General features: G+C 30.8%; 1 protein-coding gene across 1 annotated transcript in view; it reads right to left on the minus strand.

The window, feature by feature from the left end:
• LOC139493305 (adhesion G protein-coupled receptor L3-like) overlaps nucleotides 1-18,679 on the minus strand; it is a 43,220-nt gene that overhangs the window by 8,094 nt on the left and 16,447 nt on the right. Inside the window, exons 4-22 of the mRNA XM_071281579.1 lie at nucleotides 17,104-17,196; nucleotides 16,379-16,473; nucleotides 15,952-16,140; nucleotides 15,391-15,462; nucleotides 14,319-14,433; nucleotides 13,626-13,721; nucleotides 13,018-13,081; nucleotides 11,181-11,274; nucleotides 10,417-10,463; nucleotides 9,163-9,283; nucleotides 8,045-8,148; nucleotides 7,194-7,296; nucleotides 6,475-6,625; nucleotides 5,806-5,875; nucleotides 4,251-4,317; nucleotides 3,231-3,316; nucleotides 1,804-1,930; nucleotides 1,017-1,058; nucleotides 187-261 (exon numbers count right to left, since the gene is read on the minus strand). Coding sequence (XP_071137680.1) covers nucleotides 187-261; nucleotides 1,017-1,058; nucleotides 1,804-1,930; nucleotides 3,231-3,316; nucleotides 4,251-4,317; nucleotides 5,806-5,875; nucleotides 6,475-6,625; nucleotides 7,194-7,296; nucleotides 8,045-8,148; nucleotides 9,163-9,283; nucleotides 10,417-10,463; nucleotides 11,181-11,274; nucleotides 13,018-13,081; nucleotides 13,626-13,721; nucleotides 14,319-14,433; nucleotides 15,391-15,462; nucleotides 15,952-16,140; nucleotides 16,379-16,473; nucleotides 17,104-17,196 — 1,811 coding nt within the window. The remainder of the gene's footprint in view (nucleotides 1-186; nucleotides 262-1,016; nucleotides 1,059-1,803; nucleotides 1,931-3,230; nucleotides 3,317-4,250; nucleotides 4,318-5,805; nucleotides 5,876-6,474; nucleotides 6,626-7,193; nucleotides 7,297-8,044; nucleotides 8,149-9,162; nucleotides 9,284-10,416; nucleotides 10,464-11,180; nucleotides 11,275-13,017; nucleotides 13,082-13,625; nucleotides 13,722-14,318; nucleotides 14,434-15,390; nucleotides 15,463-15,951; nucleotides 16,141-16,378; nucleotides 16,474-17,103; nucleotides 17,197-18,679) is intronic.

Raw genomic sequence — 18,679 nt, forward strand, 5'->3', positions numbered from 1 at the left:
CGTTGATAAATTCAATATTTTTTTTGCTTTTATGATTTTAGCGTCACTGATTAGTCCTATATAGACAAAACGCGTGTCAGGCGTACACAATGCGGATCATGGTTAACTTAAATTTCAATTGTGATTCACATGATGACATTTTTAAGTTGTTTCTTAATCGTGCAGACATGTAAATGTTTCTCAAACCTGTGCTTTACTGCTAGCTTTTAACATCGAGTTTGATCTGTATCTATGCACCGCTCTCCTGATTCCTTCGTGTAACTAAAATGCAATAAAACACTAAATGAATAAGTAAGATTATATGTCCTCTTTCAGTTTTTTCATGAATTATAAAACAAGGAAGGGTGTATGAACTATGTTGTCATGAAAAAAAATTGTATTACTTTTCAATAAACGATCAAACCTTAAAAGGAAAGGAGATATAACTGCAAGTACTCAAAGATATGCGATCTTATATTGTACTGTTACACCAATGTTCTAGGTTAGGAGGAGGGCTCAGTGCTCACAAACTTGTTTAACTCCGACACATTATTTAATTGCATGTACCAATCCATGAGTTAGTTCGGTGGCTTTGTTGGTTCATGTCTTTTGAATTTTTTTCCTAAATTGATCTGTTATAATCTAGGCCGTTAGTTTTCTCAATTTAACTGTTTAGAATGTTTCATGTCGATTCTTTTTTTAGCTGACAATACCGTATGATGTTTTCTCATTGTTGAAGGCCGTATGGTTGCCTTTAATTGTTTGAATTTACTCAATTCAGATTTTGATGGCTAGTTCAGGTCAGGAATATGGCATTTGTTTGGTTAAAGTTTAACGGTTGCTTGATAGCGTAGAATTTGTAAGTTGCTATTGAGTGCCCCTTTTCAAATTTGTTTTCAATTGTTTTGCCTCGAATTTAACTGAAGAGACATACGGTGTTGATATTGCATATGGCGCAGTTAATTCTAACTGGATGATGTAGAATCAACAAGTCGTCAATATGAAACGTTTTCAATACATAATTCTTCTGAACTCACCTTTTTATTTGAAACTGCTTCTCTTATAAATATAATAAATCCCTGAAAATATATTAAAGCAACAAAAAGATTTAAAAACAGATAAGTCAAATTTATCAGAATGTATTGCCTATTTAAATGCAGATTGAGTACCAAAAAAATGGTACCCTTAATGTTTTTTAAAATAATATGCAAACAAATTAAATAACCCTCAGAAACTGCAGCTATACATGTCACCCTGCATACAGGAAGTCGCGTGTTAAAGAGTAATGACTCTTTCCCTAATTTCGTTTTTGAATTAGGTCATATATTTGAAAAAGGAATTACAAGAATGATATTTGCGGATTGATTCAATCACCAAAATCTTGCTTTAATACCTTTTATTTTGTTATTCTTTTCACATTAAATTTTTGAAAATGCTCAGCATACGTGCAACCCATCTAAAAGAAATGATCATCATAAAGGCTGTATGCATACATTTGTATGCAAACCTAACTGATGAAGACGTGTATTCTCTGGCAAGACGATTGTATATCAGATATTTTTTTTTTATATATTTTTAACGTTTTAGTCGTTTTTTCGCTGTGTTGTACCATATAAGTTTGAATATCATTTTGGTATCATCTGCCTCCCTTTTAAGTTGAACCAAACTAGCTGCTGTGCTTCAAAAACGTTATTTCAAAATTCTGCGTTTATTACTTTTTAAAGTTAATATATATTATTTTTTATATATTGTTAATTCGTATGTAATGAAATTAAAGAACAATTTAATATTTAGTAATATATATAAATATATATGAATATATACCTGGAGGGAAGTAGAAATACCAAATAAATACTGAAATATGATGGTATCTTCATTAAATGCCAGAATTCCAAATAACCATGATAGTCCTAATACTGGTATTAATACAGCCATACATTTTACACCCGCTCTATAAAAAATAAATACTTCTTTACCTATAGAACTACTATAGTAGTTTGATCTTTGATGACGCACTTATCAAGTCGACACACTAAGTCTCGGTCCCATTAGAGGTCACGCGATGTCATCAGTTTTTACGTCCAACGTCAAGATGTATTATGGCATAAAAATGTCCACCCGTGCATTTTGTCGCCTGTCTTTCCATTCGTCCGTTAAAACGATAGCCCTAATACGCATGTAATGTTACAACAACATTAGGATTGACTTAAGAACGCTTTCTTTTGTTGTCACAACACACTTTAAAATGGCATGTGCTAGCTCAATTGAGCTTAGATAACTGTTTTTGTAAACTGAACACTTTTGTTGGTATTGGTGCATGTAGAATATCTTTTGATTTTCAAAATTCTAGGGTTGACTCGTTATAGAACTTTTAACAAACATAGCTGACACAACATGCATATGGCTGGATAGGAACATTCTCGTGCATATTTTCCACTGAGATATTCGAATTAAATTCTTTCTCAACACCTCATTTTATTATTGCAACAGGTACTCTTGGTGCAGCTGTTTTTTGTTTGTTTTATCTTGATTTGTTTCTTCGAAGTGACTTTTATGAGATTTTAACATTTTAACCTCAGACATAGATAACCTTAGCTGTATTTGGCAAAACTTTTAGGAATTTTGATCCTCAATGCTCTTCAACTTCGTACTTTATTTGGCCTTTTTAAATTTTTTGGTTTCGAGCGTCACTGATGAGTCTTTTGTAGACGAAACGTGCGTCTGGCGTATATACTAAATTTAGTCCTGGTATCTATGATGAGTTTATTTACACTAACACTAATCAATGATTAAGGAACTTCGATTACCTTCATTTAAGTTTTGCATCATTTCAATATTTTATCATCAAATACAATAATTCAAAAAAAAAAATATAAACAGAATAGAACAAGGCTGTGCAAACCATAGATATATCTGATGTTCAGTAGTGGTCGTTAGTTGATGTGGTTCATAAGTGTTTCCGTTTCTCGGTTTTTATATAGATGAGACCGTTGGTTTTCCCGTTTGATTGGTTCTACACTAGTCATTGTTTGGGGCCCTTTATAGCTAACTGTTCGGTGTGAGCCAATGCTCCGTGTTAAAGACATTACTTTGACCTATAGTGGCTTTTTTTCTCAAATTGTGACTTGAATGTAGAGTTGTCTCATTGGCACTCATACAACATCTTCCTATATTTGCACAAAGGAAAATATCTATCATGCTATAATAGACTTATTAACTTGAAACAGACTTAGCCTACACAAAATACAAACCTGACTTTTTTCTTTAATCTTTCGTTCATCATAGCATTTGTAGAATAGATAACTTTTAATACAACATGTATTATTCCTATATTAATCTACAATCAGGGAATATATATCAACAAAATTATGATAGATGATAATTTGCTGATTACTAGTAAGTGATTCTTTGAAAGAAAAATTGCTTTGGTACGAAAGAATAATGTCAAACACGAAATATTACAGATGTTTCTATCTAGAGATACCAAGCGCACATTTAAAATTCAACAGCCTATACAAATAGGAAATACAATGAACAAACAGAAAAAGCAAAGCAAGGCAATTAAAAAATACCAAGGCGACATGAAAACTTTAAGATACAAAGGACGGGATTGTGGTTACGATATGTGAAAAAAAAACGTGAATTACAAAAACAATTTTCGTTTGCGTCTTTTGTCAATTTTACGATCATCTTCAACTAAATAGTTTTCCACTATCAGTCTTTGTTCAATTTAAATGTTTCAAGAACTATGCACAATTTCAAATTCAGGGCCTTTCCCTTTCGCACTCAACGGTATTTTAACAAAAAAGCACCGTGGCACTCTAAGGGTTAAATAAAGAAATAGTTGGCATTAGTCTAGTTGTATCTTATCCAGTACTATAGAAAGCCAAGGTTGACAATGCTTTTTCGAGGGGTACCAATCGCCCTGTCACCCTCTCAGTTAGGTGTTTTTTCATTTAAAGATTGCTTAAAGCATCAATGGTATATGTCTATGTTTATGACTCCGAAATTCGTTACTGCAACGAAATGTAAAATTGATTTCCTACAATTTTTCAAATTCAAGGATTTATTTGATTCGACCCGTAAACATTTGCAAATGGATGTGACGTACTATGATTTTGGTGGTATTGTACATTATAACTGACCAACTTTTATAAATGTTGGGGGTTTAAATAGCTATGAACTATGTTTAGCCCACCGTTTGCTATTGAAAAAGACTGTACCGATTCAGGACGAGACTACTGTTTTACAGAATCTGTAAATAAACTTACCAGTATAATAAGTAAAGCAGGTCCAACAAAGGCCATAAATACAAAATTATTTGTGCTAAGCCAGCAACTGTAAACATGTAATACAAAAATCAAATAGAGACACTTTATAAGACTCATTGAAAAAAAATCAATTTAATTGTGTTCACTTGAAAAGGAATTGTAAATTTATGTTCATTTCTGTATACATATTTTTCGAAACTGTACACGGTGTAATAGGAAGTAGAGTACATATAAACGTCAGAAATAAATTATCAAACAAAACAAACACAACTGTATTTGTTTTCTGTCTTTTTTCGTATGTGTCTGTGTGTGTTTATTTCCTCTAGATTTTTATTTAAAATCAAACATTTATCTGAATTGATTTAGAATATTCTATATCTCATATTATTTGTGTGTATTGTAATATATTGTATATAGGTGTAATACCACCTATTCATGGAGTGTCACATTCGGTTGTATACGAAAATAGATCGAAACAATATTCCCTTGAATTTTACAGTTGTAGGTAATTAATCCTACATTGTATTGTAGTAAAACATTTCTATTTTTATAAACATATGTCATGGGTATTTCAATGTACCATTATTTTTTTTTTATTTGAGGTTTCTATAGAATATTTTGTAAACTTATGGTTACATGTTTACTTAAGCTTGTACACTGGTTATATAAGGAAAGTATTTGATTTGTTAACTTCCAGTGTTGGTTTCTTTCTTATATGCAATAAAATGTTAGGTGAACTTTTTTCTATAGTACTGGACAGAATAAATCGTTACTCATGCCAAGTATTTCTTTATTTGAAACAAAGATAAATTCTGCACAATTTTTTGAAAAGTGCAAATTTAACAAAGACTAATAGGGAAAAATCAATGGTGGTATTACACCTATATACACATAATATAATATTTTCCAAGTAATTTGATCGTACATTTCATAATAAAACGTGTATCATCTGGTTAGAAAGCGTTAATGTTGATACTAGTATTCTTTTTAATCACATTGAACTGTATCGATGTCCTTACAATAGAAATTCATTTTGAGAAACAATGACATTGGATTTTTCCCGATACCTGAACATAAGTATATATAAACCAAAAACCAATTATCAATACGACAAAAAAGAGACAAATACAAAATTCAAGCTATGGCTGATCCATGGAATGAATGCTATAAATTATGGATTACAAATTACTGAAAATTACATTAAGATAGCAGATTTTTTTTTTTTCATTTCTAAAAGCCGATTTTGACCAGTGTAAATATATCACTTAACATTAATCTTAAATTGACGATTTAATTCTAATCAAGTCACACACTTTGACCTGAAATACATGTTTTTAACTATATTGCTGATTCATGTGATCAACATTAAATCAAAACATATAAATTCTAAATACTGGTTAACTTGAAAAACAAAGAAACATGACCATATCAAATCATTGAATAACAAACCATTTTTATTGTTTGAAGTTAAAGTTTGTGAAACACAGGCTGTTAAATAGATCAACTATAAAACACTTTTCATTTTCTATTCTTATTCATACTAATTTATACATACTATTTTTCTGAATGATAGCCTTTAAGGCGCGTTACTCCGAGAGTTATTCCTACAATCACCAACGGAACGCCTGAAAAAAAAAATGTTTTGTTACTGCCTACTCTATTATTTGTATGCATATGATATTTTTCTTCAAATTAATTCTTTACATACATGGATAGAAATAGTTGAATCAAAACCTATATTGTTGTAAAGTTGGGATAACATTGATTTGATCAAACTTTGAATATATCAAATACACAATTAATCAGAATTCATATATTGACTCGCATCTACAAATTGGCTATGAAGTCGCTGCAGCTCTACGACAAAAAAAAGCGGATTCTAGCTTTCCAATTTCTTACGTTCAATTTCTATGAAGCAACCTTCAAATAGAGTTCATCTGTCCTATTTTTAGTCGACCTTTAATTCTTGCATTTTTTTCTCGGTCTTACTTTGGTTTATTAAGAAAGATTGCCCATTCAGTATATTGGTTTTTTTTTTTAATCATTTATATTAATTGCCAATATAATAATTAATAGTTTCGGTTTCCTTTATTTTTTACATTTGGTAAATTTACAAACCGAACATAGTGTCTTTTTACAACAATCACCTTTTAAATGAATTATGTACTAGTCAGCTATTTTTATACAAGAAATAAGCAAAAATGTCAAAAATATATATTCTTACCCCAAGCAAATGGTAAATAAAAGCGTACTTCAGATTTTCTCTTGAAAACAACGGTCACATATCTAGCTACTGATATTCCTTCACATAACATGAGAAAGAATACAACCAAAAACACGTAATGTAGAACAGCTGTTACTATAATACAAGCAATCTGAAACAGATATGTTAAAAAAAACATCTGTGAACGTTAACTTGAAAATTTAAAATACAATAATTTTGCTGTTCTAAGGCAGCATTTATAAGGCAGTTCTTAATGGGAGTTTGATATGATCTTTGTTAACGTATTTTACTGTTTCTCGGTATGTCTGTCCATTGCAGGACACGATACTCTGTTGATCCATCCCTTTATTTCAATTGCTAGGCCTGTTTACAGATATTGTGTTATTAAAATTTTCTGTTACAAAACTTAAAAAAATATTTAAAATATAGGAATGTATCTCCCTTATGCAAAGCTCTGATTCCTTGCCCTGCTATGGCTATACGTTATTGTCTGGGTTTTTTTAAAAGCTCTTCATCTTTTCAATAAGCTTTGGATTTGCAAATATGTTGGCCTCACTGAAGAGAAATTGATTATCGAAATGCGCATCTGGTGCTGTTAACATTGGAACCGATTACTAGTATGTAATTACTCTAAAAGCTAATATGACTGATATTGGAACATGGACAATATATGAACTACACGTTACCACATTTATCATTCTGATTGTTACAATACTCACATCATTGTCTGTGACGGTTGTAGAACTTAAGAACACAGAATATCCAATGATCAATACAACACACATATTCGATAAAATAACAGTCCATTCATTTTTGACATACCTAAAATAGTACGTACATGTTCAACTATTACAACTATAAAGTTATAATTAAAGCAAATACATGTATAACAAAGAAGATGTTGTATGATTGCCAATGAGACAACTATCCACAAGAGACGCATAGATTTAGACGGAACATTAAATTCTATCGAAAAAATCAAATGTCTTCATCAATTTATCGACTACTATATAATAGATAAAATAGGTAAAAACTAAGAATCCTTGACATATGATTATAATGTAATTTTACCAAATTGTATTATCATATATAACATGTATAAACGTATTCTTGTTTTGTAGCAAATTAATTGTTATGTTAACGTTGTATATAACGAGTTTCCTGTATTTGCCTTACGGAGTTAAAAATTAGATTTGATGGATCAATTTGATCATACTGCAACTCCGGAATCAAATTATTGGAGCACTCTTAATGCAGATTAATCCACACCATAGTTCATAGAGTGTTATTTCTATTTGAAAGGATATCAATGTTCTTTGAAGTATATGCCATATTTACATTTTTCAATTGTAGTACAGCAAGGAATCTTTTTAGAAGACCTTTCGCGTCGATTTCAAGATTTCTAAAATGGTGTTGCATTACTGTCTAGTTAGTTAATGTCCGTATTTTTCTTTTCTTAAACATGCTTTTTTTTTATTTGTGCACACATTTGTCTGCATAAAAATTCCTTTCTATTTTTGTGTATTCTGACACAATACATGTGTATTATTCTTTCTTTTTAATATCTCACCTCCAGAATATGTAGTAAGTAATAAGGGTAAGAGTACACCCTAATATTGATAGTCCACAACCAATAAACGTGATAATTTCTAAGGCTATCTGGTGTAGGTCTGTCTAAAATGTACATAAAATTGAGAATGGAAATGGGGAATATATCAAAGAGACAACAACCCGACCATAGAGCAGACAACAGTCGAGGCCCATGTAATTAGGCTTCGGGAAGGGTGTTGCATTGCTCTCTAGTTTTTTTTTCTTCTTTTATCGTAAACACAATTTTGTTTTGTGCAGACATTTATCTGCATAACAATTCCTTTCTACAGTGTATTCTGACACAATACACGTGTATTATTCTGTCTTTGTAAAATCTTACCTCCAGAATACCTCCGAATAATATTTTTCTTATTTATTGAATGAAAATATCTATTTTTTCTTTAAGGTTCATACAATGTTTTGAGAATACAATAATATTCAAACATTGCTTAGATAAGTCAGTCAAATTACGCTAACTACACATTTAAGGCTAAATCTTAAATGTCATCAGCAAAGATATATTTAAATCTAAATAATGAAACAGGTGTATTATGATTTATTAAAGTGTCTTAACTTATCCATGGTATAAACGATACCAGGGTTGCGTTTTTGTCTACTAAACGAGTAGCTAGCCTAGCTGCTATCAATATATTTGTAGCAGATAGGCTAGCTACAGGTCAATAGTTATAAATCTACGTAGCACTATGTAGCCGCTAAGATGTTGAACGCAACCCTGGTTGATAATTAAGTCCGCAAAATTCGTGTTTCATCACCAAAGGACACTGGTGTTAGATTCAATACAGTTGAGAGGCGAAAACCCCAAAACGAGGTTCAAGAGCAAAAGTTCACAAAGAACATCAAGCTACACCTGCCTACCAGATACCGTACTTGAAAATCTAAAGTTTCCTTCGTTCTGGTTTCCTAAACAGAAATTTCAAACAAACCTAATAAATATATTTTTTTAGTAGATCTCAAAAAATCGCTTTGGATGCAGGAAATGTATAAGTGTTTTTATTATTAGAATAATATAAGTCGTCAACAGGTTTTTTCATGAACACACAAGTTTGTGTATGCGTATGTAAAATAAATTAAACTTACAATTTCAAAATCGCTAGGACTCATCAATATAGCAAAATTTGTTAAATGATTGCATGTGCATGTAGAAACATTAGATTCAGTCTGTTTGAGATAACATCCACTATTAGCCCAACTTCTAGCACTGAAATAGTAACAACATTTAAATCGAGACATAATGAAAGTTCAGATCATTATTTAAAAAATCTTGAAAAGGTTAAAAACAAAACAATGTCCGTGAAACTTTATTTTATTTATTTTTCAATCTTCATAAAGATTTCAAGATCAAAATTAAATTCAGTTAAAATAATTTTCAAACAGAAACATGACTATCCGGGTCATTTGAAGATCGACAACGCGATACAGTTCAACCAGATAAAATACTTACTCAGATATCGTTTACATCATGTTATAATTTAGAAGACAGGAATAATTACAAAAGTGTCTTGTTTAAGGTAGATGGGGTGTCTAAATCATAATCCATAGAATTTTTTAATAATTTGCCAAAATGTAGTTTATATCATGCTTTTTTGAAAAAAATAATAAAAAGAATGGGTCACCGGGCTTATTTTCACGCTACACGGTGTTCAAAATTGACAAATTTTGTATAGATTATGCATGGAAAACCCAATTTTCTGCAATAAAGCGTAATCTACACCATAGAATTTTGAGATAACATATGAGAAGATGGCTTTAATAGTATGCTTTCAGTTAAGAAAAAGAAACAATGGGGTCACCGGACCCGTTTTCTTGCTACATTATAAAATAGGTAAATTCCTTACACATTCTATAGTAAAAGTACCTTAATCTGAATTATCTGCCCTTGCATTTGAGTTGCCTCCCCTTATGTTGCAAAGTTGGAAAAAAATTGATTAAACAAATTTTTTCTGTTTTTTGTAAAATACAACCATAAATATGATAAAACATGTCATTTTCTATATCGAAGTGGAAGTTCTTACACATGAATTACCTACTACTCTAAAAATTTGCACATTCTATTAAAGATTTAGACCTTGTTTTCTGGTATTTTCAAATCCAAGATGGAGGAAGACACCCTATCTACCTTAATTGAAATAAAAAGTACAATATCATACATATAGCGTTGTCTTAAAGAATTACAGATCTGAAAATCGGTTTAATGCATAAAATTAAAAGGTATGATACGAAATATCCAGGTACATCTTTAAACAGGAGCTGATATAACGGTAACGATAATAACGGTTGGACAATGGCAATACAGTATATTACACCAGCTATTACTATGACTAAAACAAATACCTGAAGTTCCAATATCCACATGATATCTTGGGATCTGTGAATGGCACCTGTAGTTCGGGACAACAATATGATGTAAATAACAATAAAATTCATGATAAAACTGGCAATTACATAAGGATAGAATATAGTAGACGATATCGACAAACTCACATTTGACTTTAACTTTTTTTTCATTCGATGCATTTTAATTCTTAGAAATATTCATTGTATACCGAAAAAAATATAATCAATTTACACGATACAAGTCAAGGTAAACACAACTAAAACTTCACGAATCTCAAAAGCTTTCAACAGAAAGATATAAGGTACGTCGACAAAACCAGTGTTTCGTTCTATGTAAAACATTGCATGAATTTAATGTATTGGAAAAGTTATATCACCTATACGCTTGATAACACGTGAACATTGATAAAATCTATTTTAATTAAACCGTACTATTGACCTTGGAAGTTAACCTTTAACAGTTGGAATTAATGTTGTTATGCATTTGTTTTGTTAATGTGTTGCATTACTTTTTAAAGATTTGTCTTTCTAGAAGTCAGGTATCGGTTGTACAATATAATGAGGGTATATATGGAAATACGTATCGTTCATACAAAAAAGAAGTTATACGTTTACGTTTTTAAATATTATCCTTTCAAATTACTATATGATATACAATATGTGTGTAATGATTTATATCAATCACCTAACTCTATAAACTTGCAAATTATTGTTCATTTAAATATGCAATACTACTAAAATTAAGTCAGTGTACTATTTACCTTTTTATTTTGCTCAAATCTGATTGTAATATTTTCTGTCAATATGTCAATAGCTTGGCCAAAAGATACCGAAATCACGTCAGAACCAACTGATCTAAAACAAACATGTTTGCCTTGATTACTTAAGCTAAGACATGTGTTTTTGTAATTTCATCGGTTCAGAACAAACTAAAGAAACAAACATATTCTGTCTTAGGAGTATTGCAATCGTATAAATATGCATAGACATAAACAATCATGAACCCAACGTGCTTTTCAATAATCAGCGATTTGTTCATAAATTAAAGAAAAAACGATGGAAACAATAGTAAACGTTTTTTGTCCTTTTGTAGATATAGGAAGATGTGGTATGAGCACCAATGACACAACTATCCATCCAAATAACAATTTATAAAAAAACCCATTATAGGTCAATGTACGGCCTTCAACACGGAGCATTGTCTCACTCCGAACAACAAGCTATAAAGGGTCCCAAAATTACTAGTGTAAAACCATTCAAACGGGAAAACCAACGGTCTAATCTATATAAAAAAAAAGAAAAACGAGAAACACGTATAAATTACATAAACAAACGAAAGCTAATGTACATCAAATTCCTGACTTAGGACAGGTGCAAACATTTGCAGCGGGATTAAACGTTTAAATGGTACCAACCTTTCTCCCTTTTTCTGAATCAATAGTATAGCATCACAACATAGAAAAACACACGATAAAATATAAATTGGAAGGCTTAACTCAATAAAAAAAAAAAGAACGTAGATTAACACACTATAAACGAATAAATTTTATCTGCGATACCTGAATGCAAATATTTGGTTTATTAATCTTTAAATTTTCAAATATATTTTCCTCTAGCATCACTCAAGATACATTAATTGTAGAAATGCAAATATACATGTAGCGCTTTAGAACTTTAAGTGAAAAGGGCAAACAGAAAATAAAAAAAAACCCCAAAGACCCCGAATACCATCCTAAAATGCAAAAAAAAATCCTACCGATATCCCGAGGTGATCCCAATCGCTCAGTCAGAGTTCGTTATACACCTTCCAAAGCGCTTCGGACGCATAGAATTATTAAACGTGTTGTTTTCAATATTTCACAATATCAAGCGTCCGTCATATTTTATTAAATAACTACTGCTTATTGTGGTAACATTAAAAGAAACTATGGCGAGTAAAAAAACGTATTCAAACAGTTCCGATTCGAATTTCGATAGAGATTAAATTTCATAAAATTGAACGACAAGCTAACAAATGAATATATGTGACAATACATTGAAAAAAATTACCTACATTGTAATACAAACCAAAAGACTGATCAACAAAAATTCAACCAACCGGGATTGATCTCAAATGCTCCGGATGGGTATGTTGTTGAATAAGATTGCTTCCACATAGCTTACACTTATTGTAAAGGAAAACCATTAATCTTAAAGCGGTATGTCATATGGGTGCAGCAAAAATGTTAACTAAGATTTAATTTGAACAGCTAGTTAAAGCATAAATACACTGTACGAAAAAATAGAAGATGTGATATGACTGCCAATGAGACAACACTCCACCAGTGACCAAGTGACACAGGTTTTAACAACTATAGGCTACTTTCATAAATGGGTAAAATATATACCCCATAGTCAACTATAAAGGCCCAAAAATAACAAATGTAAAACTACTCAAACGAGAACCACTGAATTCGATTCCTTCATAGAAGAAAGTCATCAAATATTTAAATCTATATGTGGACGTTATTGTTAGTTAACGATGACAAAGTAGGTTTTATAAAAAAAAAATGGAATTATCTAACTAAGTATAAAGTAGTAGTTTAGTAATTTACATACCTATTGGGTGTTGTTGGAAGAATACCTGACAATGTTCTGTAGAGGGCAGCTGTGTAAAGTGTATCTAAAAGAGTATTTAATATATAATGAGTGTACAGTCATCAATACCTAAAATAAATTGACGAAAATTGTAACTATATTTAAATTTCTAAACATTTACCTCTCTAAGTTTTAAGTCTGAGCTGTTTGTGGTTATTATATAAGTAGCAAAGTAATTATAAGAAGGACAACGCAGAAAATACTAATTCACAACGATGGTGCCTGCATGTTATTTATGATACTATATATATTCAATAGACATAAGACATAGAATAAACAACATGAGACGAGCAAGGGCGATTAGTTTTTTTGTTTTTGTTGTGTTTTTGTATTGTTTCTTCATGGACTCAATCAATTTGTCGATGTAAAGTAGTTTCGGAAGAACATTAATGAATTTGTACGAGTCATATAATTTTAAGGGAGTAAGTGTTATTCAAAGTTGTTAATATATCAATGCACTCATCTTCTAAAATTACTTTTCAATCAATAGATGTCTTCTCGTACTTTTAAATATTCTCATAGTGTATGCATTAAGTTGAAAAAAAACATTTCGTTTTAATTATATAAACCTTGTAGAGATGGTTGGTTTGCAAGAAATAATTCTGACATCGAATTTGAATCTGGCGGGAAGGTAAGGTTCTTCTTCAATGTTGAAACCTCTATAACTAAAAAATAGAATTCCATTCAATTTGTTGCTGAATAACATTCAATTGATTTCATCATATAGAATGAAAAAAACGTTTTTGTTTTATTTTAGTTTTTAATAACCACACTATAAGCATTTAGATAACGAACACTGCACTACTGTTATACCGTATAAGTATCTAAATAACTATCACCACAGTTACATTTTCAAAATTAATCAGTTTATTGTCATAAGTATATACATTTATTCTTTCCTCGATACCTTTAATTCAGCGTTCTAGTTTGAAAACATGAAATAAGACTCCATATAATAATATTAAGTTATCGACGTCGGAATATGTATCTTCCTAGTATTCGGTTTTGACTGATGTAGGTAAATCTAGAGCACCTTCAGACGAATACAACTATTACGTATCATTTTCATATTTTGATGATCCAATTTAATCTTGCAAAATAGAGTTTTCGTAAATTAGAGTACTACTAATATGTGTATACGCATACAGGATCATTTTCTTTTTATCAGTTTATGGTTTGTTTCACGAGTATACTCTAAATAGTTAGATGTATCACTTCTTGTATTCATTTAGTTCAGACGGTATACTAGAAAGTATGCTTACCTAAGTTTGTTTTGTTAATGGTAATGGTTTGATTAGGTAGTAAATTCTTTTGAAAGAGACTACCAAGACTATCTACTATTCCCATAATGTTTGATGCCCCTTCGTCGGATTGGTCCTGTAATGTAATGATATCGTTTTCTATGAAATATGTAAAAATATAAACTATTTCAAATCATTTATGATAAAAAAAAACAAAAAAAAAAACGTTTGATTTCTTCATTTTTCTCTTCCAAGTCAAGAATCAAATTTCAATATTCAACGTTACTATTTGGAACGTTCATAATCGTGAAGCCATAATCATCTATTTTGTCATAAAGTTTTGCTTTTAAACGACCATCATTATCTTTATCTAGATGTAAGTCAAGATTAACTGTATCTGTTGTATCCTTTATTTCATGTTCGATGGAATAGATGCGTTCAATATAGTTAACAAATTTGTATTCATTAAGTGAGATAGAAGAAAATAAAGTTAAAGGATACAACTAAAACTTCTTTTCCTTCTTCCTGAGATATTTGTGAATAATGTTAGTTTCATGTAAATTATGAAACAAGTCGCAAGCAGCTGATTCTATGGGGGTGCTGATTGATTGTTGAAAAACACGTCCTATAAACGTAGGACATGTGTTGTCAATCATCAAGATATCAGGTATCTTGATGACTAGTGCCACATGTGAAGTAGGCTATTTTTACCCTACCGGAGAACCTGAGATCACCCCCGTTTTTTGTTTGGTTTGTGTTAATCTATAATTTTCTATTTTGTGTTTTGTACAGTACTACTGTTTGTCTGTTTATCTTGTTTCTTTATTGACCATGGCGTTGACAGTTTTGTTTTCGATTAATGGTTTGAATGTCCTTCTGGTATCTTTCTCTTTGATAATGTCTCAAAGAATTCTTTACTTCAAACAGAGATATTTAGAACAAAACGTAGAATGTATCCGTCCTAAAGACCAGACGCTTATATATACGTTTGTCATTTTTTTTAATGAGTCTAATGCTTGCATTGCAATAGAAAAGCTTCGTTTACATGTAGTAGAAACCATACAAGAAATTGCTCATCTTATACAAACTTTACCTCCGAATTAACTTCATTCCAGCTACCGTTATTATCTGAATCCAACACAGAATTTAGAACATCTCCGAATTTCTGAAATGAAACTTGATCAATATCAAATTAATCTACAATATTTTGTTGTTATATATGGACGATTTATACCACTTTTGTTTATGTCATACTTGTTTCCTTAATGAGCCTTTTAATTCCACAATATTAGGTTGCATGATTATTGTACCTTTTATCGACCAGCATTATCATGCATCTTGTACTGTCTTGTCTTAAGTATATCATATGTTTGTATTGATTATGTTTTTACTATTCAATAATTGGTGGGAAATCCTTTAAACTTTAAATGGAAACTTGATGATAATAAAAAATCCAATATATGTATATCATCATGATAAGATATATTCCCCGATCAAACCGTTGTGTCCGTTGAAGTCATCAGACTGATGTTGAAATACAAACAAATCCGGGTTTTTTTCAGTCAGTACTAAATATACGTAGATTCTGTAGTTCTATGCAGATGACATTTACAGTCATGATACTTTTTGCTGATAAAAAAGATGGCAAATTTACCTCGGAATCCACAGACGCATTTGCCACTGTCCCTATGTCGATAATGTCAGTCAGGATATTAGTGGTATGTTTCAAATCTCCAGATGTAGGAGGAGTTTCTTTCCCAATAGTAGTATCTATAATATCCAATACGCCAGATATACCTTTTGCTACCTTAACAGGATCAGTGATATTTCTAAGACTATTCACCTTCAATATAAATATTGTTTACAATAATTTGTTAAACATATTGGTATTAAAGTATCAATGAGTCAGTGGCTGATGATTTCAATATGACTATAACTAATTGTTATATGAAAGTTGAAGTGAAAAGGGAGTTGATTTATATTTTTAATACTTTAAGTATCTGTTATAAAATATGGATACATGCATAAGATACAAAAAATAATCGACAACAAGTATAATGGCGAAATCAGTCAACAATTACCGCTTCTGATGTTTTATGAAGTACCATATTAACACATTCTATATACACCGGATCTTCCCAATCACTGTTGTCATTGCATTTTCGAAAGGCATTACCTACAAGTAAGCACAAAGATCATTAAAAATCATAGATCAGACTTTGCAAATTATTAACAAGTTTCTGAATTGATGAATTACTTTAAATTAATCATCATGAAGAAAAATTGGATTATGAAATACAAGTTTTACTTCCATAAACAAGAAATCTATTTTTGTGTAAGGCTAAGATTATTTTCTACTAATTGAAAGAAAAAACATTCCATGTTTTTTGTATATGCGTATGTCCGGTAGAAAGCGTACTCGCATATAAATAAAGCCTAATGCTATTATCATCATTCTTTATACATTTACCCCTTCTGTTCTTTTTTCTGATTCCGATCAGCGGGTAGAAATGGGAAATTATTGAATTGTGATGTAGAAAATATTTCATTACAAATATTACTCGATTTTGGTTCTGGAATAAGCATTCCCCTCCAAAATCAATAATGGCGGTTCAAATATATATAATTCATAGTGCAACCTAATGTGTGGAACGACCGTCAGCGTTTTCATTTAAATAGGATCAGATTATTCGTATGTTGATACTGTTAATTTTATTACGTGAAATACCTGTATACTCAGGCGGATATTTTTGTTTGTCTTTTGCATTTTAATAGGATCAGAATATTCGTATGTTACATGAAATACCTATATACCCAGGCGGACATTTTTGTGTGTCTTTTTGTCCTGCTGCTACATGTGACCATGTTATATTGTTTAATATCTCTTCTGGACAATACGCTGCAAAAGATACATGTTAGAACTATAATTATTTTTTATTGATGTGGATTGGAATTGAACGAGCTGTCAGTTACTGTGAGTACTTTGAGATTAATAAAGTTTGTGTTATTTCTGTTGTTAGGAATGTAATCATACCCGGTTACATCTGGTAAGTGTTTTTGCTAGATATTTTTTTTTCTGCATTGTATCGATGAGTTATACGGCTTTTAACTGATTTTCATAGTTTGTTCTAATGTAAGTGTTATGTTATTGCACTGTCACATCACTGTTCCAGGTTCGGGAGACCGTTTGGTGCCTTAATACATGTCTAACCTTACCATATTCCGTTTGAGACTGTCTGAAATCATACGTTTGTAGTGCAAAGGTTGTCGCTGTTTCATACATGCATCTATCGTTATTTTATAGCCGACTAAAAGGATGTTTTTTCGCATTGTTTATGTCGTACGATTGCCTTTAATTGCTATCAACAACTTCATCCGAACTTTGGTGGATTCTAGTTTCAATGACAATGAAACCACATCTCTACAGTTTTATAATGTTTCTGTATATTACATTGATATAACTGAGGTATGTTTATTGTATAAATGATCATTGGTGTTCTGAAGGGTATTAATATCAAGGTTAGTAGTTACCTGTTTCGTAATGATCATGGCATGTAAACATTGATGAAAAGGTTACTTCATGTGATGTTGCATTTAATGAAAGATCATAGTATAATCGATAACAAATTCGAAACATATCTTCGGCATCTATTTATCATACAAATGGAATTAAAACTATTTTTACCGATTTTGGCAATAAACTGTGATTTAAATTATTACCATACTATCACCAGAATAAATTTGCTAAAAGGGCACACATGGTGTCCATATGATAGCGTACAACCTGTCGGTAAACTGTATTGCCGAAACGTACATAAAGTTAGCCAAGGAGAAAATGTTCAACTTTAATTATCTCATCAAACATCCAGCATGTAAAGTTAGCAGAATTACCATACTCATTAGAGAAATCGGCTGTGTATTAGTTATTTCTCTAAAACAACCAACGAATGTTTCAGATTTTAAATTGAGTAAAATCCACTATTTGCATATGATTTATTTAAACAATGAATGATAATTTCTTGAAAGTAGCTAAGGAACTAAACCCTAACTAGAAAAGTTATGTACTAAATATGAAACGATATACCACGGTTTTTATAGTTTATCTAACCAATATATAGAAGGGATCATTTTTTAGCTGATCTGTGGTAGTGAAATAATTATATTGAAATTATGTAATTTCCCTACATTTTGTATACGGAAAGTAATGCATAGAAAATATAGATATTCAACTGCAATGTTTTGTTCTAGAGTAGAATAGATATAACAACATGTATATAGTTGCATTACTCATATTAACAAATAAAGTCACTATATGTTACATAGCATGTAAAGTTCCTGTATATTTGTGCAGTGATGACTAGTAGCATTTTTCAATGTAGATT

The sequence above is a fragment of the Mytilus edulis genome, chromosome 10, assembly GCF_963676685.1.
Source record: "Mytilus edulis chromosome 10, xbMytEdul2.2, whole genome shotgun sequence".
Classification (NCBI taxonomy): domain Eukaryota; kingdom Metazoa; phylum Mollusca; class Bivalvia; order Mytilida; family Mytilidae; genus Mytilus; species Mytilus edulis.